We start from the raw sequence: 25320 nt of genomic DNA, 5'->3' as shown, positions 1-25320 counted from the left end.
ATAGTCCTTTTCTTCTTTTCTTCTTAATTCGTCGTTGATCCAGTTATATTTATGCTGTTAGTCAAAACTTATCGTCGTCGTAGATTCTTTAGTAGAGCTTCGAACATCGGTAACTACCTCTTCTTCATTGTGTAGTTCCGGTATTTATTATAAAATCATCAATTTCACGTAGATTCTAGCTATTCAGTCGTCGTACCAATGTTTTACGTGATATTCTTACATTCATTTATGACTAAATCACGGAGCTCTTTCTCTCTAATCCTTCTCCCATGATAGTAGAACAGAAACTCCCGTTCCAATTTGTTTCAAACAGTCAAAGCTTTCTCTATTGAACACTCTCCGAAATCACACTGGAAATACTAAATTCTTTAAATAAAATATATGCGCAGTCGAGCGTCCAATCACATATACTCTTTCCTCAGTAATGACCCAAAAACAATATTAAAAGGTGTAAGCTCATTTCCTATTCGTCGCCGTTTAACAAATGTTTGCAAAGACATTTCATAAAATTATTACTTAGATAAAACATGAAAATACTTAAAGAGTAAAACCAAATTGACCTGACCATAGAGATACAATACTGGTAAATATAATTCATAACAGGACTAAGACAAAGTCATAGAGGTAAGAAGTAAAATAATAAACATAAAATTCATTTCTATTGAGGGCTTCTCAAATACCTCTATAATAGATTTTTTTAAAAAATTCGTTAAGACTTTGTTCTTCAGCCTTGCAAGTTTTGATAAGCGATAAGCCGATAACATATTCCTTAGAAAAAAGCTTCACTGTCAAAAAATTATGATGCTCCTCCGGGCACCAAGGTAGGAGAAGAAGTAGATGCAGCAGGACTTGAGACACTAGAAAAAATGCGTGGCAAGAAAACCTAACACTACTCTCTAAATGAAAACAACTGTGATAAAACAGTTAACGCTCACCTTGCACTTGTGTTTTTCTGCCAAACTTGGCACGTCCACTGAATTAACGATGCTCCTCTCCACTTCCTCCTGTGTGTGCGTCCTGCGATGTGTCACCACTTCGCCCATCGTCGAGAACGCAGAGTTGCACACCTGCCCCACAGGGTTGCAACCAAGTTACTCGAGTTACACAGAAACAAACCACTGTTTCTGTCACCAGGTACCAGGCCAGAGTGTCAGTAACATGATATGTTGATCGAGATAAAGTTAGTTATTACAGGTTTTAAATAAATATACAGTTAACTTCATTTATCCGGACTAACTAGGACCAAAGGCAATCCGGACAACTGAAAATCCAGATAATCCAGGTAATATGGGCAATCCAATAGGTAAGACAAATAAAAAAATTATTAAATAAGCAGACTTACTACATATTAGTTAAGATAAAAGAAGTTTTCTAACAAAATTACATAGTATACATGCCCTATATTGTTTACAAAACAAGTCATTAAAAATATATAGGCCTAATAATAACTTTTTACATCATTTCTCAACAAAGAATTCATCAACTTTCTTCTGTTTCAAACAAGTATGATGTTTGAATGAAGCAATGTCAGGTACAATTTTGTGTGCTACACATCTTTGTTTGCATAGATGTAGAATAAAATTGCCACTTTTATGTGAACATTCAATAAAATGTCTACAAATATGATCGGGATTATCCGGAGATTCGGATAAACGAGGTTTTAATTTACATGTGTATTTGATTCACCTCACAGCACCCCTTTCACACAAGCATATACGCAAATGAATATAATTCACACAAGCACATATGCAAGCGCACATAATTCACACATGCCGACGTAAAATTATGGGAGCCAATGACACTTACAAGAACCTTGGGAACAAAGCAGCTTATTGTGCTATCCTACAAAAGGAAAACATTTGTTATACTATCATTGACTTGTTTGGGATAATATTATCTTCATGGACTCCTTTGAGAAACCTTTCCTGTTTTACTCACAATTCAATTTATACAGCTTTTTTCTATCTAAATAAATCAAGGAGTCATGTGGGAACAGGTAGAGTTATTAATGATTATTATCACAACATTTCAATTTAAAAAAAATTAAAACTTAATGGTTAAATATTATTATTTCTTGTTAAAGTTCTAATGTTTTCTGAATAAACTTAATCACAAGTCTGAAATTCTGGGTGTTGTTTTGTATGCACCACACTGACAAACAAGTTACTGTAACTACAGTAAAACCATCTTAAGAGGCCACTCCAGTGTTTCAGGGGCACTACGAAACCCGCGTTAACCTCATAAGATTCAATGCTATTTTCATTTTGCTTATAACTAATTAACTAACATAGATTTCGAAATGATGCTTGCTTGATATGTAAGACAACGATGCTCTTATCAAAGCTCCTTTCTTCAAACACGTGCATAAATTATGGTTTTATTCCAATCTTTACTAATATGCATAAGTGTATTGTCTAGGTTTGAATCATAATTTAGGCACGTTTTTGAAGAAAGGGGCTTTGATAAGAGCATCGTTGTCTTACATATCAAGCAAGCATCATTTCCAAATCTATATTAGTGTTACGAGCGCGCTTGGCTGCAGTGCTTGGCGTCGCCGCACTCGTTCGGCCTGTCTGCGCCCCCTTCCACCCGCATCCTCTCCCTGGTATCTCGTGTCATACTATCTCGCTACATCCTGACCGTCGCAGCGCGCACCTGCCTCAGATCGGGTTACTTAAAAGAGGCCGCACTGCGGAATAAAAGGACTCAGACGTCTTTATCGGCGTTCTTAGAGCAGCCACCGCGTCCTTCGAGGACTCACGACGCGTTTCTGGGCATTTCGACGGCGAAGGTCGCGAGATATCTCGGAGACATGCCCGATTGTTCTGGATGGGAACCCAAGGGCTATTTAAGGAGGTTGGGCCGACCTTCGAGTCAGTCAGAGAGGGAGACTGAGTGAGTTCTCCCGCGGCGGAGATCCGGGCGATAGTGCCGCGGGTGCGGCAGAGTGGCGAAGTCCTTGGACGCAGGTTCCAGGGCAGTCAGTCAGTCAGTCGGTGACTGAGTGAGTTCTCCCGCGGCGGAGTTTCCGGGCGATAGTGCCGCAGGTGCGGCAGAGTGGCGAAGTCCTTGGACGAAGGTTCCAGGGCAGGGAGTGAGTTCAGTTCAGTGGGGAGTTCTCCCGCGGCGGAGTTTCCGGGCGATAGTGCCGCGGGTGCGGCAGAGTGGCGAAGTCCTTGGACGAAGGTTCCAGGGCAGAGAGTCTGAGTGGGGAGTTATTCCGCGGCGGAGTTTCCGGGCGATAGTGCCGCGGGTGTGGCAGAGTGGCGAAGTCCTTGGACGAAGGTTCCAGGGCAGGGAGTGAGTGAGTTCAGTGGAGTCGGGAGTTTCCGGGCGATAGAGTCGCGGGCGCGGCGGAGTCCCGAGTGAAGTGGCGAGCGAGTCGTCGTGTGGGATCTCGGCGAAGGGTGTGACGGCGGCGGCGGCGGAGTGTGGCGACGGAGTCCCGCGGCGGAGACCCACGAGGGGTGCTGCGGCGAGAGTTGCGCCGGAAGTGCGGTCCAGCGAGGTGTGTGAAACGAGTGACTGGGGAATTGACCTTTTTTAGTGTAATTAATTATCTACCAATTTAGAAGATTATTTGTAAGTGACAAGTAGTAGTAATAAATAAAACTGTGTGTGTGGAATAAAATCTATTAATTGGGCTATCCTTACGAACCCGCAAGGAAATCGTAACATTTTGGTGTCAGAAGTGGGATAGCCCTAATTAATAGATTTAGGATTCAGTTACAGTATTAGATTAAAAGTTAAGGATAGAATTTATTTTACGAGAATATAGTTAGTGTTTAGAACTTCAGTGAATTTGAAATTTTCTACAGTTAGTTTGAGTATACTGTAGTCAGTGTTAGTTTTGAATGTAATAGAGTTATTGTTAGTTAAATTAGAAGGTTCGGCTAGGTCATTTAAAATTAATAACAGTATTAGAAAAAAAAAATATTTAGGCTTGTAGACAAGAAAGATGGCTGCCGATGAGCTTAAGAATGTCCTGGCATTCTTGGCCGAACTGAAGAGTGGCCAGGAAGAAATGAAGAATGAAATGAAGAGTAACAGGGAAGAAATAAAGAATGGCCAGGAGAAAATGGAGAATAGGCTGGACGAGATGAAGAAGGGTCAGGAAGAAATGTTAGCCAGTATGAAGAAGGGTCAGGAAGAAATGTTAGCCAGTATGAAGAACTTTAAGGAAGAAATGGTATCTAGTACAAAGAACTTTAAGGAAGAAATGGTAACTAGTATAAAGAAATTTACGGAAGAAATGAAGAGTGGAAGGAAGGAGAGTAAGAACCACCATGAAGAAAAGAAGAGCGGGTCAAATTATAGCCTAGAGGAAATGAAGAAGGGTCAGGAAGAACTGAAGCATGGCCAAGAAGAAATGAGGAATGAAATGAAGACCGAAGTGAAGATAAGCATAGAAGGGAAGAACAGCCAAGAGAAAAACAGCGAAGAGAAGAACGGCGAACAGAAGACCGGTCAGGAGAAGCACAGCGAAGAGAAGAACAGAGAAATGAAGACCAGCCAAGAGGATACCAGCCAAGAGGAGACCAGCCAAGAAGAGACCAGCCAAGAAGAGACCAGCCAAGAAGAAAACAGTGAAGAGAATAACAGTGAAGAGAAGAACTACAAAGAGAAGACTAGCGAAGAGAAGATTAGCGAAGAGAAGACCAGCGAAGAGGAGACCTGCCGAGAGGAGACCAGTCAAGAGAACAGTGAAGAGAACAGCGAAGAGAACAGCGAAGAGAACAGCGAAGAACACTGCGAAGAGGACATTAGCCAAGGAGAGGAGAACAGTCAGGACATGAAGATGAAAGAAGAGCTGAAGAAAAGCCGAGAAGAGATGTACATGAGTCAAGAAGAGATAGAGAAGTGCAAAGAAGAAACGAAGGAAGACCAAGAAGAAACACAGGAAGAAACAAGCGAACCATTGGGAGGCAACGAGCAATGCTCTCAAGAGTATCGAGTCCTTCCAAGGCAATGGTCGGTCCGTCTCGGGCAGCTGACTGAACGACATGGGGAATCTGCGACCCAGAAGTGTCGCCGGGCGACAAGAGAAGCTACATCTAATGAGAGAGAGGGTTACCTGGTGAGACTGTATAGCTCGCGATGGAGGAACGGCAGGAGACCTAAACTTCGAGTAGCATGGTGACCTCCAGGAGGAGATGCATTACCTGTTCGGGACGAACAGGTTTAAGGAGGGGGCAATGTTACGAGCGCGCTTGGCTGCAGTGCTTGGCGTCGCCGCACTCGTTCGGCCTGTCTGCGCCCCCTTCCACCCGCATCCTCTCCCTGGTATCTCGTGTCATACTATCTCGCTACATCCTGACCGTCGCAGCGCGCACCTGCCTCAGATCGGGTTACTTAAAAGAGGCCGCACTGCGGAATAAAAGGACTCAGACGCCTTTATCGGCGTTCTTAGAGCAGCCACCGCGTCCTTCGAGGACTCACGACGCGTTTCTGGGCATTTCGACGGCGAAGGTCGCGAGATATCTCGGAGACATGCCCGATTGTTCTGGATGGGAACCCAAGGGCTATTTAAGGAGGTTGGGCCGACCTTCGAGTCAGTCAGAGAGGGAGACTGAGTGAGTTCTCCCGCGGCGGAGATCCGGGCGATAGTGCCGCGGGTGCGGCAGAGTGGCGAAGTCCTTGGACGAAGGTTCCAGGGCAGTCAGTCAGTCAGTCGGTGACTGAGTGAGTTCTCCCGCGGCGGAGTTTCCGGGCGATAGTGCCGCAGGTGCGGCAGAGTGGCGAAGTCCTTGGACGAAGGTTCCAGGGCAGGGAGTGAGTTCAGTTCAGTGGGGAGTTCTCCCGCGGCGGAGTTTCCGGGCGATAGTGCCGCGGGTGCGGCAGAGTGGCGAAGTCCTTGGACGAAGGTTCCAGGGCAGAGAGTCTGAGTGGGGAGTTCTTCCGCGGCGGAGTTTCCGGGCGATAGTGCCGCGGGTGTGGCAGAGTGGCGAAGTCCTTGGACGAAGGTTCCAGGGCAGGGAGTGAGTGAGTTCAGTGGAGTCGGCAGTTTCCGGGCGATAGAGTCGCGGGCGCGGCGGAGTCCCGAGTGAAGTGGCGAGCGAGTCGTCGTGTGGGATCTCGGCGAAGGGTGTGACGGCGGCGGCGGCGGAGTGTGGCGACGGAGTCCCGCGGCGGAGACCCACGAGGGGTGCTGCGGCGAGAGTTGCGCCGGAAGTGCGGTCCAGCGAGGTGTGTGAAACGAGTGACTGGGGAATTGACCTTTTTTAGTGTAATTAATTATCTACCAATTTAGAAGATTATTTGTAAGTGACAAGTAGTAGTAATAAATAAAACTGTGTGTGTGGAATAAAATCTATTAATTGGGCTATCCTTACGAACCCGCAAGGAAATCGTAACATTAGTTAATAAGTTATAAGCAAAATGAAAATAGCATTGAGTCTTATGAGGTTAACGAGGGTTGCGTAGTGCCCCTGAAACACTGGAGTGGCCTCTTAAGAGATCACAGTTAATGAAAATTTTCTCCATAGTAAGTTAGCACTTGACTTATGAATACATATAATTTTACCCTCTAAACAAAAAAAAAGTTTAACCGCTAAATACATGGACAAACGTCGACTTGAGGTAGCTTACAGGCTTGTGACGCACCTTGCAAGTGAACTTGTTCTCCTTGAAGTGCCTCTTGACGTGCTGCGTGAGGTTGCCGCTGCGGTTGAAGCAGGCGCTGCACAGGTGGCACTTGAAGGGCCGGGCCGCGGAGTGGGAGAACCTGTGCTGCCTCAGCTGTATCTTCCTGGAGAAGCCCTTGCCGCAGTCCTGGCACGCGTAGGGCTTCCTGCCCTCGTGCACGTTCAGGTGCTCCGAGAGGTGGAAGCGCGACCGGAAGCCGGCGCCGCACAGCCGGCACGCGTGCGTGTTCTTGAGGCCGGCCGCCAGGTGGGAGCGCTTGTGGCCGCGCAGGTTCGTGATGTGCTTGAAGCTCTTCCCGCACTCGTCGCAGAGGTACGGCGTCTCCGAGGAGTGCGTGGCCGCGTGGATGTCCAGGCCGGCGTGCGAGCCGTACGTCTTGCGGCAGACGCCGCACTTGAACGGCGACTCCGCGCAGTGCGCGCGCAGCAAGTGCTCCCTCAGGGCCTTCTTCAGGCGGAAGCCCTTGTCGCACGCGTCGCACACGAACTTTGCCGGGAGCCTGCCGCCGGCGTCCCGCCCGCGACCGCACTCGTGGTCGGACTGGGCCGCGGGGCCGTCGAACACCGCGCTGCAGGAACGGCAGCCCCGACGAACGGAGCAGTGCTCCGCCTGTCCGTGGTCCAGCAGGCCGGACACGCCGTCCGCGACGTGCCCGCAGATCTTGCACTTCCACACCACGGGATCTTTCTCCTCTTCCCCGCCTTCGGTCCCGGACTGCGAGCCGTCCTTCTCCACATCTCTGCACAGCTCCATCCTGAACGTGGTCTTGGAGTCCTGCCCCGGGTCCATCGATTCGACGCACACGTCCACCACTTTGCTGACTTGGTACTTGCCACCAGAAACCATGTCGTTCATGTCGTTCTTCAAGGTGACGCAGCTGTCCTCCAAGACAGTATCATTCTTCATAACTTCATCCAAAACGGGCACCTCACTCTGGGTATCAGTCCTTAAAGAAAAAAAAAACATTTCAGTGATGTGACACATATTAAATACCTACATGGTTTTCACATAATGCTAAATCTCTCATGAACGCCCAAGCTATACATATTTTTAAAATGAGACAAACGTAATAATTAATACTTTATACATATGTATTTTTCAATGTAAATACGTGTGTACTTCGTGTGCCACCAATTAGCATATTTCGGCACAATTGTAAATTTGAATTTTAAAATGATTATTTTAGCAGTAATTTTGTGGCTAAAACTTACATTTTCCACTCACTGCACACTCACACTTAATCTTTGTCAGGCTAGTTCTCCAATTCGTTCCCAGTGCTGTATCTGATTTTTGCCAACCATCTAACCAGCCGGCAGGCAGGCTCGTCTTATTCTCGCTTTGGCACACGCCCGTCGCCTGTAATTCTCCCTGTAGCCGTGACAAGAACTGCTATGCCCTGCAAGCTATTAGAGCAGGCCGCTTCTAAGAGCCCACCTTACGCGAGCAATTTCAGCCATGTCCAGGACACAGTTTCCCCAACGTTCCGACACGTCCACAGGCTCAGTAGAGCACATTTCCTACTGCACCTGTATATTTATACCTCCCCTCCCTCTCAAGCCTTTCCTGGGAACACTGCCCAGAGCAGTGACCTGTCCTTAACCCTGGGCAGGGACGACCTGTCTCAAGGTCTGGACATGAGCATTTGAATGTACCGCCTCTGACCTCTAGTGGCGGATTTGTGAGTTATTTCCTCTGGATGTTTGAACACCCGCTAAACGTCACTGCCCCCTAGCGACGCACGCAGCCAACACTTCCCTGTAATTCTCTCCCAAGCCACCAGAGCGCTCCACAAGTCTGTTCCATAAGCCCCATGCTTTCTAAATAGCCTCGTGCGAGAAATGCACGAATCGACTTCTCGGTTCGGCCACTCCACTCCTCAGTAGATCGCGCTGCGATCTGCCACTAACACCAATATCAAGATATCAAAGTCACTATTTCTCGACCACCCCCTCGGAAGTCTTCAGAACCTTTCAGGCCTTGAAGTCGAAGTCCCCCCCTTTCTTTTTAAATCAAGCGCCTGTTTTTAATTAAGCATCACCTTGCTCTACGAGAGACTTCTTGCCGCGACATCAGACTGACTACTTTGCTTCTCGGTCATCCCTCAGCAAGATTCCACTTCTGTCATCATACGAGAATGTAGTCGTCTCGTCAAGGAATGTTTCCCTAAGTTAGATAGCAGTTAGTCAGTCTGTGTGTTCAATGTAGAAATTTTTATTTTTATTTTTTTGCTAAATTTTAATAATTATAAATTATGAGTGCTTCCGCATCAACCACGCCTGTTTGGTACTGTCTTCGCTCACCTCACTAGGAGCAACACCCTGTTTTGGTGAGTTTTCAACTACCTTCCTCTTCCCCGACCATCACCGTTTTTGTGGGCATTTTTGCCCGTTTAATGACTGTCTGCGAAGCAGGTATAATTCTTTTGGATTTGTCTTGTTCAGAGACAGGGTCCAAGAGCCTGGAGCCGACATGACAACCACAAGCTCTTCCTCATCCTCGGTGACCAAGGACTGCTACGGCACCCTGGTAGCCCATCTATAATATAAAGCATCATCCTCGGCCAGCTAGTTTCGACCATCATACCTCCAAATTCTCCGTGATACCTACAGCATGCCAGTTAGGCTACTACTTCGACGATCCTGAGAGATTTGACAATTATATAACTACAGGACTTTAATTAAGCTATGTTCTAAGAATTAAAATTCTGGAATTGTTTATTTTTATTTCGTTTTACAATGGCGAAGAAAACATTTTAAGTTAATACATATTATTATTAAGATTTATTTAAGATATTTAATTACTTAATATGTAAAAATACCTGATTATTAATGCATGGATACTATAAAATTTTATAGTATCCATGTATAAGTGATCAGGTATTTTTAAGTTATCAACTTCTTTACCAAACCCATGTATTGTTATTAAGATAATGTTTTGTGTACTCATCTTCCCTCATTTGTAAAAGAAAAATAAATAGAAGCACAGATATAGACGAAATTGCACTTGTTGTTATTTATGCATTTGAAACTTAAAGATCTAAACTTAAAGTACCCACTGTATTTTTTTATTTGAGCAAATATAATGTGTGTTAATTATTATTTTATTGATATAAAATATAAAAAAATGTAAACACGGGGCTTACGACATTGCCTTCAGTGTCGAGTTTTTTTTAATTTTTACGTTTGATTAGCTCACGTGTCGTTTCTGCAAGAATAGGATATAATTCCGAACGAAAATACATCAGCATAATATATAGTCACGGCAGGTCATTTCCCGTGGCAGCAGGACACTGCAACGGCAATTTATTTCCCGCGGCAGCGGTGGGAAAAATGGTGTGTGTGTGTGTGTGGGGGGGGGGGGGGGGGGATAGCCACAAATGGATGTAATTTGGCCTCGCTGGTTCGTATGTACAAATCGGTTGTAAGGACAAATTTTGGAGAACTGTGAGTGTACGTAGAATCGAGGTTTCATTGTATATGATTAAAATATCGTTCAGAAACTCGACAGCGCTCGCAGCGCAAATAGAGCCAGCACAACTTCATCGCCATCTTGTAATGTGTTTGTTGTGGTTTTCAATATGAACGCAATCTTTGACACGTTTCACATGTTTATTCTCTAACAATTCTTTTACAGTTTCATCATCTATGGTGATTGCACAAAGTTGTTTATGGTTGTTATGTGACGTAAATAGCGGGATGGATTTGATTTTTGAGACGTAATTCGCGTGAAAGTATTGTAATGGACTAAATGGGAACTAAACGGGACCTGAAGAATATAGTGCAAATAACAGGAAAACGTAAATAACGGTAACGTAAATAAGGGGTTTCGCTGTAAATAGCCATACCAAGATGCCAAAGTTGTCATCATCGAGGTAGTTAAAAAAAGGTGGCAATTGTGGTTTTTCAAAAGTTGAGTGTTTCACACTTGTTTAGCAATTATCATTGTAATAGAATCCCGTTCAAGCCACTTACAGAGTGAGAACACTTTCCACCAAATCGTCATTCAGCGATAATTCTTTCTTGACGAACTCTATTGTTTTGTCAATCTGGTGATCAGGAAGTTTGTGCACTCTCTTGTCTTCCGCTAGTAACTCCACCTGGAAAAAAAAAATTATGAAATTTTAATCCGACTAACAGCTGCACTTTTGCGCAAACAAACGACATCCCAGCGAATTGCTTGCCTCGCGCTCCGTGATGTCCGGCACTCCGAACATCCTGCGCAGCTTTCTGTCCGCCATCAGACACATTGTGACGACACCGTGCCAAGAGTTGAGCTGAGCGACACACTTGTAGCACACTTTGTCAGGTAGCTGGTCGTCTGCTTTCACCTGACACAAACCAAATCTAAACATAGTCACCTCAAAAAGAAATTACGGTCATAAAATGAAATTATATAAATAAAAATATAATTATATGAAAAAATAATACTAATTTTTTTTGTAAATTCAATCCGTAGTGAACCACCAATGCCTTTGCACATAGCACAAAGGCAAAACCTGTGGTGCCCTTCATGTAAATGTGTCCCTCACAAAAGCATGCTAATTGATGCCAATGCTTTTAACAACAGCTTCTTTGTATGTATTCCCCAGTGCTTCTTACTGAACAAAAAATTTAAACAGTAAACTGCTGTCATATGTTGTTAATACTTTCGTTGTGTCACTAAATTACATAACTTATCATCCCACTCACTACTTGTCACTACGATTCACTAAACATTGGTCATGCTGGCACACTTGCTATGTCAAAGTTGAAAAAAAAAATAAAACTTAAAGCAGTATTAAAAATATTATTTTTATTACTTTTTTATGGTGCAGATGTAATGTGTTCTGAATAAAGGGTGAAATAGTTGCCAAAAACAAATACAACAACTTGTCTATATTTGTGCATAGAAGTTGGTCATGGATAAAAAGTAGAGACCCCGAAAAACGGTGAAGCGCGAAATTCACGAAATAACGCGAAAATTTGATACTTTAAACGAATTTTGCGACTTTCCTTTGATTTTGACATATTCGCGAAATTCACGAATTTTCGCGCGAAATTCACGCTTTTAGGCACAAAATAATGTCCTTATGTCGTAAGTTCTATTTATTTACGCCATCATAAACATAGGCGTGAAATAAACATAGACTGAAAGACTAGTGCCGTGATATTATCTTCGTTTTGACAGGTTACTGAAATCCACGTATTTTTATTACTCTGTTTACAAGCAGTAAATATTGCCATCGCAAATGAAAACAAAATGTAAAAATTGTCAACAATCGATATGTGCGCACTACCAATATAACAAATTGACTCCACAGTTTTCGTGTTTTGAATAATGGTCGTTTCTGCCGCAAGGCGCACTGGTGTCGATTTTTCTAACCTAATTTAATCGCATCGAGCTAAGATGGCAGTCATTTTTGCATGTACATTTCTATGAGTGTTTACAACTACCGTCCACATTTTGTAAGTTTTGTGATACAATTGAATTTGAGGGCTAAGATGCCGAAAACTTCGACAATGTTTGATCGCGAAAGAGAGATAATATCGGATGATTTTATATTTTTGATCAGCGGGACAAAATTATGATGTGCAAGTTCTGCAACGTGCGGGTTGATTGTACACGCAGACACGTGCAAAAATCATGTGGAAAATTAACACACACAAAACAAAACAAAAAAGACAATTATTTTGTCAAGCATTCTACCGTGTCTAAACAAATCTCGATAGGCGACAGCGTGAATAAAGCAAACAAGCTTGAAAGTGCAGAAAACAAGAATTTTTTTTTCTGATTTTGTTAATATGATGCTGTAAGTTAACATTCCTTTGGAAAAAGCTGATCATCCAGCTATGAGGGAATGGTGTAACACCCATGTTGAAGGTTAGCCTTATTTATTTAGAAATGTTTTCCCCCTCTAATAAAAGTTCATAAGCATATGTAGGCCTACAATATTATCGATTAACTTACCTTTACTTCAAATAAATATGCAAGTACCTCAGATTAACAAACATAAATAGGATGGATTGCATTGTGAAATGGTGAGCACACCACAATATATTTTAGACTGATTGATTGATGGTCTGACTCTGTAATCCAGCAGTACCTAATCTAGAAAAGGTTAGGTTAGGTTTGGCTAAGAATTGTTTTGAATAAATTAGCCCATTAATATTTTTCAGCGATAACCTTATAAATGCTACCTATTTATAAGTATATTGTAAGTTATGTATACATTTTAGGTGCAGGGGATTTGCCATCATCAGCCAACACTCTTAGAGAAACTTATGTTCCAAAAATTGGCCAGGCAAATAAGGAAGCAGTAAGGCTATGAGGTTTTTTTTACACCGCAATGGCATAATTTTTTCACAATTTTTTGGGGTCTCTACTGATTGCTTACTTTTACACCGATTTTTTGCACCGCTTACTAATTTTTACACCGGTTTTTTGCACCGCTTTTGTCATTTTTTTACACCGAAATGAGCCAGTTTTATTTACCATTTTCTGGGGTCCCTAATAATAAGAGAAGAGGAGGGTGCTTTAGGCCTATCTGTAGAGACCAGGTACATACAGAAGGCACTCACAATATACAGCGAAACCCCTTATTTACGTTACCGTTATTTACGTTTTCCCGTTATTTGCACTATATTCTTCAGGTCCCGTTTGGTTCCCATATAGTCCAATACAATACTTTCCCGCGAATTACGTCTCAAAAATCGAATCAATCCCGCTATTTACGTCACGTAACAACCATAAACAACCAGAAAATACCGTGGAGCTAGTAGGCAATGAACATTTTAAATAGCAAAATATACATATTTCATAACATGAAAAGTTGCTTTTATTTCTAAACATGTAATGATTTAAGCCTAGGCGTGTAAAAGTACGAGTAATTATAGCAGGAGACAATCTAAAATGCATGAGGGAAAAACGTAAACTCATGAATGTACAAACATGGCTGCTTGTAAGTTCTGATACTGTATTTATGTCACAACTTAGCCGAAATACTGGTACGAGACATAAACTTCACAAGATAAAATGAGCGGTGTCTTGGTAATTGTTTTATACGTCTTTTATAATTTGGGAAGTATTGTACAGTTGACGCCATATTTTTTAAACTAACCATTTATTTCTGGGGATCGTAAATAATTAATTATTGGTATCAAGACATCATGATAAACGTAAACTTGAACATGTCACGGCAGCGAGAAAACTGGTGCGTATACCAATAAACTGGTATTAGAACTGGATAAAATTGGTACACGGGAGGTGGAGCTTATATTTTTTTCCGCTAAGCTCGCATCTATTGGTTGGCGGCTGATGGCGTCATGAGTCTGGGCGGAGCATAGAGTGCGCATGCGCCGCCGCGTCGTTACAGCAGCTGACCGAGTACAATGACCTTTCTCCGCGTTTGGCGCGCTATTGACGGTAAATATTCATCAATTTGCGGCCTTTTCTTAAAAAAATTTTTACTGTGAGCAATGTGTATGTAGCCCGTATTTGTTATAAACCCTGCCGGTTGCAACTGTATTTATAATTTGGAGAGGCAAATAATCTCCTTGAACAGCCAAAAAAGCAAGCAGAAGAAAATTTCAAATTTATTTTTTAGGAAGTAATCAGAAAAACATTTTGGCTTTCATTCTTTTTTTATTTTTGTCAAATGTGGTAAATTAATAATTGATTAAATACTAAAGTAAAATTAGTTGTTAGTGTGTTTGTACCTGCATTGTAGTATGTGCTATTAAACAAAAGGAAAAAAATTCTAAACTGTACTCCTTTTTATACTTTTCCCTTTATTTACACTTTCCCGCTTTTTACACTTTTTTACTTTGTCCCCATGAAAAGTGCAAATAAGGGGTTTTGCTGTATAAATGACATCAAAGTCTTTAGACAGTGAGGTGTGAGTGACCTTTTTTTTGTAAATAAATTTACAATTTTTGTTATATATTTTTTTCTCTGCGATGTAAGGTTTATCAAAACACGCTGTTATGAGTGACTGCCAGCAGTGGCGTAGCCAGGATTTGTGTATGGGGGGTGTTAAGAAGCATGGGCCCCCCATATTAAAACGGGGGGTCCGGGGGTGGTCGTCGTCGTCGTCGTCGTCGTCCCCCCCCCTCCCCGGGAAAATTTGGATTTTAAGGTGTAAAATAGTGCTATTTTAGCAGTTTTCGGTACTTAAATTTAAATATTGTAATGGTGAAAATTTTTTATTAATTTCAATATGAAATTTGTTTGAGTGATGAATAAGAAATTAATTAATGATTTGGTGCTAAAGGGGGGGGGGGGGGGGGAGAGGTTTGAACCCCTAGAAAAACCCCCCTGTCTTTCCCCCTGACTGCCAGCTCTCGTAGCCGCGAGGTTCCACCACAGTTGTCTGGGCACCTGGATCGGCAGGTGCATGAGTATCTTCTCCGAGAGGCGTATCTCGAGGCCCTGCTCCTCGAACACGGGCACCAGGTCGTCCTGCCGGCCGGCACACACCCGGCACAGCTGGCCCGGGCCGGCGGCCGCCTGCCCCGGCTCGCCAGGGTCCGCGCCCGGCCCCGACGCGCCCGCCTGGACCCCGAGGCCCGCCGCCTGCACGCCCTTCTCCAGCACGCACGCGGGCACGTCCTGGTCCTGCCCCAGCGCCTTCGCCTCGCTCTCAAACTCACCGCTGCTCACACTGCAACACAACACCAAACGCTCATTACCGCTCTCAGCATTCTCAGGGCCGGTGCAAAGTAAATTGGCGCCCTAGGCCAAAAACTTTAATGCCCCCCCCCCCCCCCCCCCGCCATGCTGGACATCCCAAAAAAAATTTTCCTTGCCTCAAAATACATCACGTAAACCCTAAGATTGTGTCAACAATCAAATGTAAGCAGGCTTGTGTTTTTTTTTTTTTTACTTTTTTACTTAGGTATTGTATTACAAATCATAAACAGGTCAACGTGGACTTTAAATAATTACTTATATCAATATAAACATTCCAAACTGTTACAAAAATCCATTGCAATCTAGTTTCAATAATCGTTAAACATATTATATCAGCTGTTATGTGTTGTGCTGCGCCGCCCCCAGCTACTTGGCGCCCTGGGCGGTCGCCTAGTTCGCCTGTATGGACGGGCCGGCCCTGAGCATTCTTCAACACGTTACAGTGAAGAGTCTTCAACCCGGTGCTACAATATGGCCTTCTCATGACTCTTGTGTCTTTACAGTAAAATTATTTTATCACAATGCTTTTAATGCTTTTAGTTTAGATTAGTTGTGAATTATTTGGTTTTAAAAATTTTTTTGTATCAAAATGCTATGTAACCTGGTGGATTTTATAAGTTGAGTATATGTTTCTCATGTAAAGTGTAAACATACTCTGTATATATTGACAAGGACCATAACATAATTTATGCTGAATTGGATACGAACAAAATTAAAATAAATCTCTTAAACATGTGTGGGCGCGTGCACAAGTGCGCACTCTCGTGAGTGCGCACCAGCACGCACGCACACATATTATATGCATGTGCATAAATAAGATACTGTGAATTACATGGCTATAATTAGTTTATTTCTTAATAACTACTACTAATAAGTAAAAAGTCTTCCCTGCATATAAAGATGTGACAACATGTGAGAATTATTCTGTTGCATATTTCACAAAAAAAAAAAGTTCAGATTCTCAGATCAAAAGTGGAATGAATTATTTCTGTACCCAGATCTCTGGACAGTAAAATGTGAAGTACTCACTCCTGTTCCTTGCTGTGTATAAACAAGCCCGGCTCCAAGTAGATACCGTTCTCCAGCTTGTGCAAGCCACTCGGAGAGGCAGGAATGTCAGTGCTGCAAACAAATACAGTAGTGCTCAAATATCTGTGCAAGAGCAAAATTGTAGGCACATTGCAAAAGTAACTAAGCCAAAAAATGAAAGAAAAAAAAAAGAGATTAAATTACTGTCTGCCTAATAAAGGGCAGAAAGAAGACTACCACGAAATAACACCCAAACCAGAAGTTGTCAGTAATTCAAACTGCAGACTACGAAAAATTGATCACATGCTAGTCGGTGGTGCGTGGCTCACCCAGGCAGACAACTTCCTTATCGCTATTCTGCCAGAAAAGCATATGAATAGTATTCACCTGTCTTTATGGAGATAAGTCTCTAAGTATCAGTAAGATCTTATTGAGCCTGCCTTGCAGGGCTGTATTTGTATTTGTGGGGTGGGATGATAAAGTGTGATTCTCGCTAGCGCATCTAGTGCAAGGCTAAGGACTAGAGTGCAGTCTTCTCGTGTTGCATAGGGTAACAGTGGGATTTGAGCGGTAATCATAACATTATATGATGGAGAAATGAAGATAGGTGTATTAAAGAATCTGCACCAGGTATTTCATGCCTAACAAGTATCTGGTAGCCTAGTTTCTTCCCACGTTCAACATTTTTGTTTTGTTTTTATCTGCAATAAAGGTCTTTCACACGACAAACGAGGTAATGGTTCAGTATAGGCTTCTGTTTATTATCGACTGTGAAAATCTTAACACGTAAAAATAAAAGAAACACAAGAAAAGAAAGAAAAAGAATTGAGAGGCGGGTTCCTCCCCCCCCCCCCTAATGGCCAGCAACCCATCGTATTATGTTAACATGTGCCACATTTCTCAATCTTCTATGAAGGTTCACCAGTTAACAGTGCTCAATAATGGTATAAGTGACGGAATTGGTAGGCACGATGAGTAGTTATTCAAATAAGTTCTTTTTAACTTGCTAGACAAACAAATAAACAAACTTTCAAAAAGTCATTGGTTTCTCAAGGTTTTCCCGGCACCAAAAAAATTCCAGGCATATTTTCGCTGCTGGGTGGCTACCCTGTAAATATTTGAATTGTTTGTCAGTACTGGCCAATGTTCACATAATTTTTTTCAATATCCTAGCATATTTCCTTATCTAATGATTTTGCTACCAATGAGAAAAGCACAAGAAAAAAATCATTTTAAAAATAAAAAATTTGTGCCATTTCTTAAATAATGCTATAGGTAATACATCATACCTATCTCCATTTCCTTTGTGGTTGACCTCAACATGGAACGTGATGATGTTGACGCCTTCTTGCGAAGTTCCGTAATGAACTGTAGCAATCTCCGGTCGAACAAATAACCTGCAAAGACCAACCACTTAGTTATTTGTGATCAAAATTACAAAAATAAGAAATGCAGGAACCACTTTTTATTGTCCATTTCATACGATCAACTAAAAACTTGGAAAATTAAATACTCTAGACCTCCGATTATTTGGGTACCGGTTATCTGGTTTGTTGCATTCTTCCAGTCTATTCAAATCCTCCTGCTACCATCCCCCCCCCCCCCCCCAATACACTACAGTCGTCCACAAATAGTCTCATACATCCTTGTATTCCCTCCCCTAAAACATTCACCATGATGGTGAAGAGCAGTGGGCCAAGGACCCTACCCTGCGGGATCCCTGACATGACACTTCCCTCCTCAAACATCTCATCTTCTACATGCGCCCCCTGTGTCCTGTTCCTAAAGAAATAGTCAATCTACTCCACCACCTTTGTCCCTTATGTCCCCATTTTTTACATTTATTTCACTTGTGGAACCTTATCGTAAGCTTGTTGAAAATCTATGAAACAGGCATTGATCTGATGCACCATATCTACTCCCTTCACCAACTCCTCCAGCAGGCCCATTAGCTGGGTTTCACATGAGCAGCTCCTCTGAAAACAATGTTGCCTCTCTTCTAGCCACTGTCTCCTGTCCATTCCCCCTACTACATACCTGTGCACTAATATATCCATGCTCATTAAAACTCGTTTGTATAGATAAACTATCACATAGTTTCATGTTTCCAGACATCTATCCTGTCATGATCACATTCTGTTCCTGGACTACCATGAATTTGGGCTTCAGAGTGAAAAAATTTGTTTACTGTTGAGTGAAGCTGATGCCTTAAAGTTAAAATGGGTATGCAATACACATGATAAATACACCCACTGGTAATGTGAACAGTCTCTATGTGAGTACATGCTTACATTTTGCTAAACCAACAGTAGTATAAGAGACACTGACAAGACAGAGTAAAAGCTGTACAGGAGCAGGAAAGTGAACACCAGAAATGTTCTTAAGAGTGAGAAAGAGAACAGAACAATTCGCTGATAACAGTTGGAAAGTGGTATAATTTGGGTGATGAGTTTGTTACTGAAGAATGATAGACAGTTCGGTAAAAAGAAAAATAAGAGAGACTCCAAAAGCTTAAATATGATTTACTAACCTTTCCAAGTTAGTTGATCGTTCTTCTTCGATCTGAGCAGCAAATTCACTCATATCGTGACTAAACAATGAAGGTTTTGCATCAGTTTTGAGTATAAAACCCATACTCGTTTTCTCAAATGCATGTTCTTCAAAATGAAGATGACACAAGTATTCTGTAGCATGAACTTCAGAACTTATTTTTCCTAACAAGTCATATCTTGCTGACCGCATACTCCAGATACGACACCTAAAACATTCATTCTGAGTAACTACATAACCATAACCTATAAAAAAGTAAACAAAATTTTTAAATACTTACAGATCTTCATCTTCAGGAAACTGAAAAAAAGCAACATCTGAAATTTCACCATGTTTAACAGTTACTTTACATGACGCCGCAGCGCAAACTAAAGCCATTGTACATTTATAAAAATTATAAAAACAACGAATAAACTCCTTACACCACTACCTTCTTTTCAACCATAGACTACACCAGAGTCTATGCAAACACACAACATGCAACTATGTAAAGAGAGTTTTTGATTCGAAGCTTCGGCTTGTGTTGTCTAACAATACCGTTCGGGTTAAATATATATATATATATATATATATATATATATATATATATATATATATATATATATATATATATATATATATATATATATATATATATACGAACTAGCTGCCCGACCCGGCTTCGCACGGTTATACCAATTGAAAAAAATTAAGCCACACCTCCCATTTACGGTAACGGTAAATAAAAAAAATTCAGTGAAAATGTATTACAATGCTGTATAATGTACCGGAGAGAAAATGAATAGCTCCGATGGTTTCCCGACTCGTGCACGCAAGGTACAACTGATGTACCCGTACTTCGCTACGGCAGTCTACAGGCAGATCACTCTTGCGCCGCTCATTCTACATGCCCCTCCTTGTGGGTACGCCACTGCCGCGCGATGCCCGTTGCCATGGAGATACAGAAGGCATGAACAATGCAAAATACTGTTCTCATGCACACAAAGTACCCACTGTTGCCTTGTTTTAACCACCCATGGGATCTAATTTCGGAAAATGTCATCCTGTGTAACATAAGGAACATTACTGTGAAGTTACAAATCTGTAAAATATATATACTTGAAAAAAAGGGCAATTTTTGATATTTAAAGTACCCGCAAAATTTCAACGGTGATGAGGACTGCACTAACAATGAAATAGTCGTTGCCACAGAGACGAATGAAGCATCAACAAAGCAACAGCCGTTGCCATGGTGATTTCCTACCAAAAACTGGATATATTACGCCCCCGAAACTTCCCTTGGGATCGGATTTCCACAGAATCCGTTCTTAGTGAGCGTCTACATCACAAAATGAGTAACTATGCTAAATTTCAAGTCAATCGGGTGTATAGTTTTAGAGATCTCGTGATGAGTGAGTCAGTGAGTGGTATTTCGCCGGCGCCATCTACTTTAAATGTTGGTTTGTCCTGAATTTTTCCTGAATTTTCTTTGCTATAAACCTCACGGAGCCCGAACCTTTCCAACGACTGCAAAACCGTGGAAATCGGTTCGTGCGTTCTGGAGTTATAGCGTCAGGAAGGAAAACCCGACTTATTTTTATAGTAGATATTCGAGGACGTAACAGACATGGAATTTTTTTTTAATTTGTTTGAATGGGGTTATTAGCTTCCGACCACAAACAACATTAGATGCCTTTTCTTAGTCGAAGCCTTTTATTATCATGTCATCTATCAAATAATATCCGAGTGTGTGTGTATTAGAGGTAGAGGTGGGTTGCTACAGCAATTTTCGGTATCTGTTTCAACCTGAAACTGATACAGTAATGTACCTAGTTACAAATATCTGATACTTTTGTATCAGAGCAGTAGTGGTCCCAGGAAGCAACATTCTCGTTACAGCGTACACATCCTCCGTGCCGTCATCACCAGCGTAAAAAGGTATCGGTGTCTGATACATTATTTATCACGCCCGGTAATTCTCTACCTCTGTTACTCTCTTGCCCGCATTATACAGCCAGTATCAATCAGTTCAACATTCACTGCAGTTCGTCCTGGCCTTGTATTAATTACCACCATGTACATTGTTGCGGGCTGTCATGCTGTGTAGTTAGTATCTTTATAGTGAAATAAGGATTGGATAAGAGCAGGAAAAAGACTTCATTTGTGTGGAATTTTTTCACGGAAAATAATGAGTTTGCTAATTGTAATTTGTGTAAACAAAAACTGAGTTATAAATCATCATCGACTAATTTGAAGAAACATTTGAAACGTAAACATTGATATAGTATGCTCACTAATGTACGTATCTGTTTTTTTTTATTTTTAATTTTTGATAAAATCGTAATCTTTTGATGTATGAAAACACTAGTTACTAATTGTTTTCGAAAAAAAAAGTCCATATGTTGATTACATCTGTTATTAGTTTCAACTGAGAATTTATTTGCATTTTCATAGCTGTTAGGTGCACAAATATAAATATATCTTGTATTAATGTACTTTTTAATATTAAAATTTCATTAGTTTTATTATTGAACGAGACTGTGCACGCACTGCGCACTGAGCGTAATTTGATGTGGGACAATAACCAAACGACTCGTAACAATTTCGCTTTGCGCCTCTCCTTCAACGCCTTCCCCTGCGCTTCCTCCCCTACATTTTTTCCCTTCTTTATCCCTTATTTGTCGTTCCTGCTCCCTCCCCTTTCACAAGCTCCGCCCAAGTGACCGCCATCTGCGATCGGGTTCTGAGCACATTGGTCGTGGTGTTGTTCCAGGCGAATTCAAAAACTGATACTAAGGTACTTGATACTTTTCAAGTGTACTCGTTTGCAGTACCTGAAACAGGCGTGTAATAGTTACAAAATATCAGGTTGATACTTTTCTACCCACCTCTAATTAGAGGTGGGTCGAAAAGTATCTACCCGATACTTTGTCAATGATACACGCCTGTATCAGTTACTGCAAACGAGTACACTTGAAAAGTATCAAGTACCTTAGTATCAGTTTTTGAATTCGCCTGGAACAACACCACGGCCAATGTGCTCAGAACCCGATCGCAGATGGCGGTCACTTGGGCGGAGCTTGTGAAAGGGGAGGGAGCAGGAACGACAAATAAGGGATAAAGAAGGGAAAAAATGTAGGGGAGGAAGCGCAGGGGAAGGCGTTGAAGGAGAGGCGCAAAGCGAAATTGTTACGAGTCGTTTGGTTATTGTCCCACATCAAATTACGCTCAGTGCGCAGTGCGTGCACAGTCTCGTTCAATAATAAAACTAATGAAATTTTAATATTAAAAAGTACATTAATACAAGATATATTTATATTTGTGCACCTAACAGCTATGAAAATGCAAATAAATTCTCAGTTGAAACTAATAACAGATGTAATCAACATATGGACTTTTTTTTTCGAAAACAATTAGTAACTAGTGTTTTCATACATCAAAAGATTACGATTTTATCAAAAATTAAAAATAAAAAAAAACAGATAGGTACATTAGTGAGCATACTATATCAATAGACATTTGAGTTAGATACATCAGGCAGATAGCAGTGCCAATATCGATAAAAAAAAAAAACAGACACTTTGCAAGTTCAGTCACTATTTAACAAATAGTATTGCATTATAACTCAGTTTTTGTTTACACAAAATACACTTAGCAAACTCATTATTTTCCGTGAAAAAATTCCACACAAATGAAGTCTTATTCTTGTACTTATCCATTCCTTATTTCACTATAAAGATACTAACTACAAAGCATGACAGCCCGCAACAATGTACATGGTAATACACGGCCAGGACGAACTGCAGTGAATGTTGAATTGATTGATAACGGCTGTATCAGGCGGGCATGAGAGTAACAGAGGTAGAGAATTACCTGGCGTGATAAATAATGTATCATATTCTCCTTCCGGCCGCACGGTCCTGGGACCGCCACTGCTAAAACTGATACAGAAATATCAGATACTTGTAACTAGTACATTATTGTATCAGTTTCAGGTTGGAACAGATACTGATAATTGCTGTAACAACCCACCTCTAGTGTGTGTGTGTGTGTGTGTGTGTGTGTGTGTGTGTATTTACACCAATGACTCAATAATTCAGCTAATATAATGGCTTCATCTTCATACTTTTTCATTCATTGGAATTAACGACCACTAAGTCAATCAAATCGTATATTAGCAGCAATACTTAACCTTGTTATTATCGGCGTACATGTAAAGTTTATAATGCTTAAGTTATTCAATCTTAATTTAATTTTAAGTGCGGGTGGGGGGGGGGGGACAGTTTTTGTTATGTTTCAAGTCAACATGATTCGTACGACTCATAAAAACTCCTATACGACAACTATAAACCATTGCACTAGAGTACATAAAAATATTAATTTTAAATACATGACTAATTCTAATTTCTTAAGTTTCAATCTGACGTCGTCTGGCCGACGACCACCCCAGAGCCCGACCTGCACCCGCCAGTATACGCTCCCGCTAACGGAACACACCCCTGGCCATGGCCCACCCGAGTCAGGCGAGCCGAACAGCAATTAAAGGCAAAACCGCGGAAACCTGAGTAGACAAGAGAAGAACCGTACCCATTCCTCCTGAAACATTAAATTAGGATTTTAGCGACAATAAAATCTCTTCCAGACACACCCGTTTGGAGTCTAGCGTAATGAGGTCACGCCTGGCGCGAGAGAGGCCGAGCCTCCCTCGGACGCCATGCCAGTTCGGCAGTTCAGCACAGCTCATGGACCGGGGCGGACCTACGTCCCACGGAGAGGCAACATCCTTTGTCTACATTGAAAGTAACGTCCGGTAAATATAGTCACTAATTAACAAAACCCCCTTTATTACTTAACCTCTCCGTGAGTACCCGGTCCCTTTTTTCGGTCCAGGACCTAATCCGGCCGCATCAACTTAAGGACACCCCGCACCACACTTGGTCAACGGGGCTGCTCTTCAGCATACGGCACGGGCCGTCTCCCGCAACGTACAGAACTTTATTTAAGGTCACGCGCACGGCGCTGACCACAAACCCGCAAGGGAACTTGGACAAACTTAATTGCGGTGCGTGTTTCACCACAGTGGGCACAACACCCGCGCCGAGACATTTGCATACGGGATTGGCCGTCTCCAATCGCCCGCCCCCTTAATTCAGTGTATTTGTGTATCCCGTATTTTGTACTGCTAACTTACGTTACCCGAGTAACGAGTGCCACGTAACTTGTGCGCGCCCCCTTAATCCAGTGTATTTTTGTATCCCGTGTTTTGTATTGCTAACTTACGTTACCCGAGTAACGAGTGCCACGTAACTTGTGCGCACCCCCTTAATTCAGTGTATTTTTGTATCCAGTATTTTGTATTGCTAACTTACGTTACCCGAGTAACGAGTGCCACGTAACCTGTACGCGCCCCCTTAATTCAGCGTATTTTGTGTCCCGCCTTTGTGTTACGAAATTACGTTACCTGCGTACCCAGTGAGACGTCTGAGACATAACAGCATCCGAGGCCACGTAACACGGAACACAAACAATACGGCGCCACGGAATAACAAGTAACAACCCCCCGGGGACCTCTGTAGAGTGTTGTATTGTGTACGACTCGCTCCTCTGAATAAAAGGTACGACACCACCACATCAACTCCACGTCTCTTATTTAAAATCATCTCACGCAACACCGCCGCCGGCCCTAGTGGGCCACGCAGGGGCACATACATCCACGACCCCAAATTCACGACTAGAAACGAGCTAGTCTGGCGCCCACCCGGACAACACAGATCAAGAACCGCCTTTTCCCACTAGGAGCCACACCGGGACTCGAGCCCGAGACCCCGGACGACGGCAAATCTTAAAACCACCTTTTTACAGGTTTTATGTGAATGAAGAGGGGAAAGCACTCATTTATAGCGATTAAAGAAATTGATAATGTTTAGTTAGCTTTATCAATTACGATATTTGGCTATATGTGTAGATGTTTGGTGTTTAGAGTACTTCATTACTTCATTAAGTTGTGGTGGCCTACAGCGGTCCGCCAATGGCTATAGAGTAATTTCATTTCGTATTCGAAGAATTTTGTTTCTTTATCATATCATCGATCAAATTGCTTTACGTAGATTATCACCCATGCCTTACCCAGGACTGGAACCCATAATCGTAAGCCGATATGCATCCGACTACGCTACGGAGGTCAACATGTTTAGAGTAGTAAGAGCATTAGAAGAATATTGCGAGAGAATATGTAGGAGGAATGGGTTGCTTTTTGTCTAGGGGGTGCAAAAAGATGGCTGGCTACATATTTTATTTTCAATAGGGCAGGAGGTAAAAATTGTTTCATCATCCTGAATCCTATGTTGTTTTCGTCCAATTGAAAGCTTTCATGTGAAATAATTATCATCTAATATTTTGGTTACATTATTTCACTGATAAACGTAACCTTACATTTTACTTCGTTAAACG

At 42.0% G+C, this 25320-nt stretch overlaps 1 protein-coding gene across 1 annotated transcript in view; it reads right to left on the bottom strand.

The window, feature by feature from the left end:
* LOC134538329 (zinc finger protein 567-like) overlaps nucleotides 1–19332 on the bottom strand; it is a 33581-nt gene extending 14249 nt beyond the window's left edge. Inside the window, exons 1-9 of the mRNA XM_063379549.1 lie at nucleotides 19172–19332; nucleotides 18872–19099; nucleotides 17631–17738; nucleotides 16342–16434; nucleotides 15001–15283; nucleotides 10826–10972; nucleotides 10617–10741; nucleotides 6604–7591; nucleotides 936–1067 (exon numbers count right to left, since the gene is read on the bottom strand). Of these exons, the coding sequence (XP_063235619.1) occupies nucleotides 936–1067; nucleotides 6604–7591; nucleotides 10617–10741; nucleotides 10826–10972; nucleotides 15001–15283; nucleotides 16342–16434; nucleotides 17631–17738; nucleotides 18872–19099; nucleotides 19172–19269 (2202 nt within the window). The 5' untranslated portion in view covers nucleotides 19270–19332. The remainder of the gene's footprint in view (nucleotides 1–935; nucleotides 1068–6603; nucleotides 7592–10616; nucleotides 10742–10825; nucleotides 10973–15000; nucleotides 15284–16341; nucleotides 16435–17630; nucleotides 17739–18871; nucleotides 19100–19171) is intronic.
* Between the last annotated feature and the right edge of the window lie 5988 nt (nucleotides 19333–25320).

The sequence above is a fragment of the Bacillus rossius genome, chromosome 13 (assembly GCF_032445375.1).
Source record: "Bacillus rossius redtenbacheri isolate Brsri chromosome 13, Brsri_v3, whole genome shotgun sequence".
Classification (NCBI taxonomy): domain Eukaryota; kingdom Metazoa; phylum Arthropoda; class Insecta; order Phasmatodea; family Bacillidae; genus Bacillus; species Bacillus rossius.
This window is presented reverse-complemented; position numbering and strand designations above follow the sequence as displayed.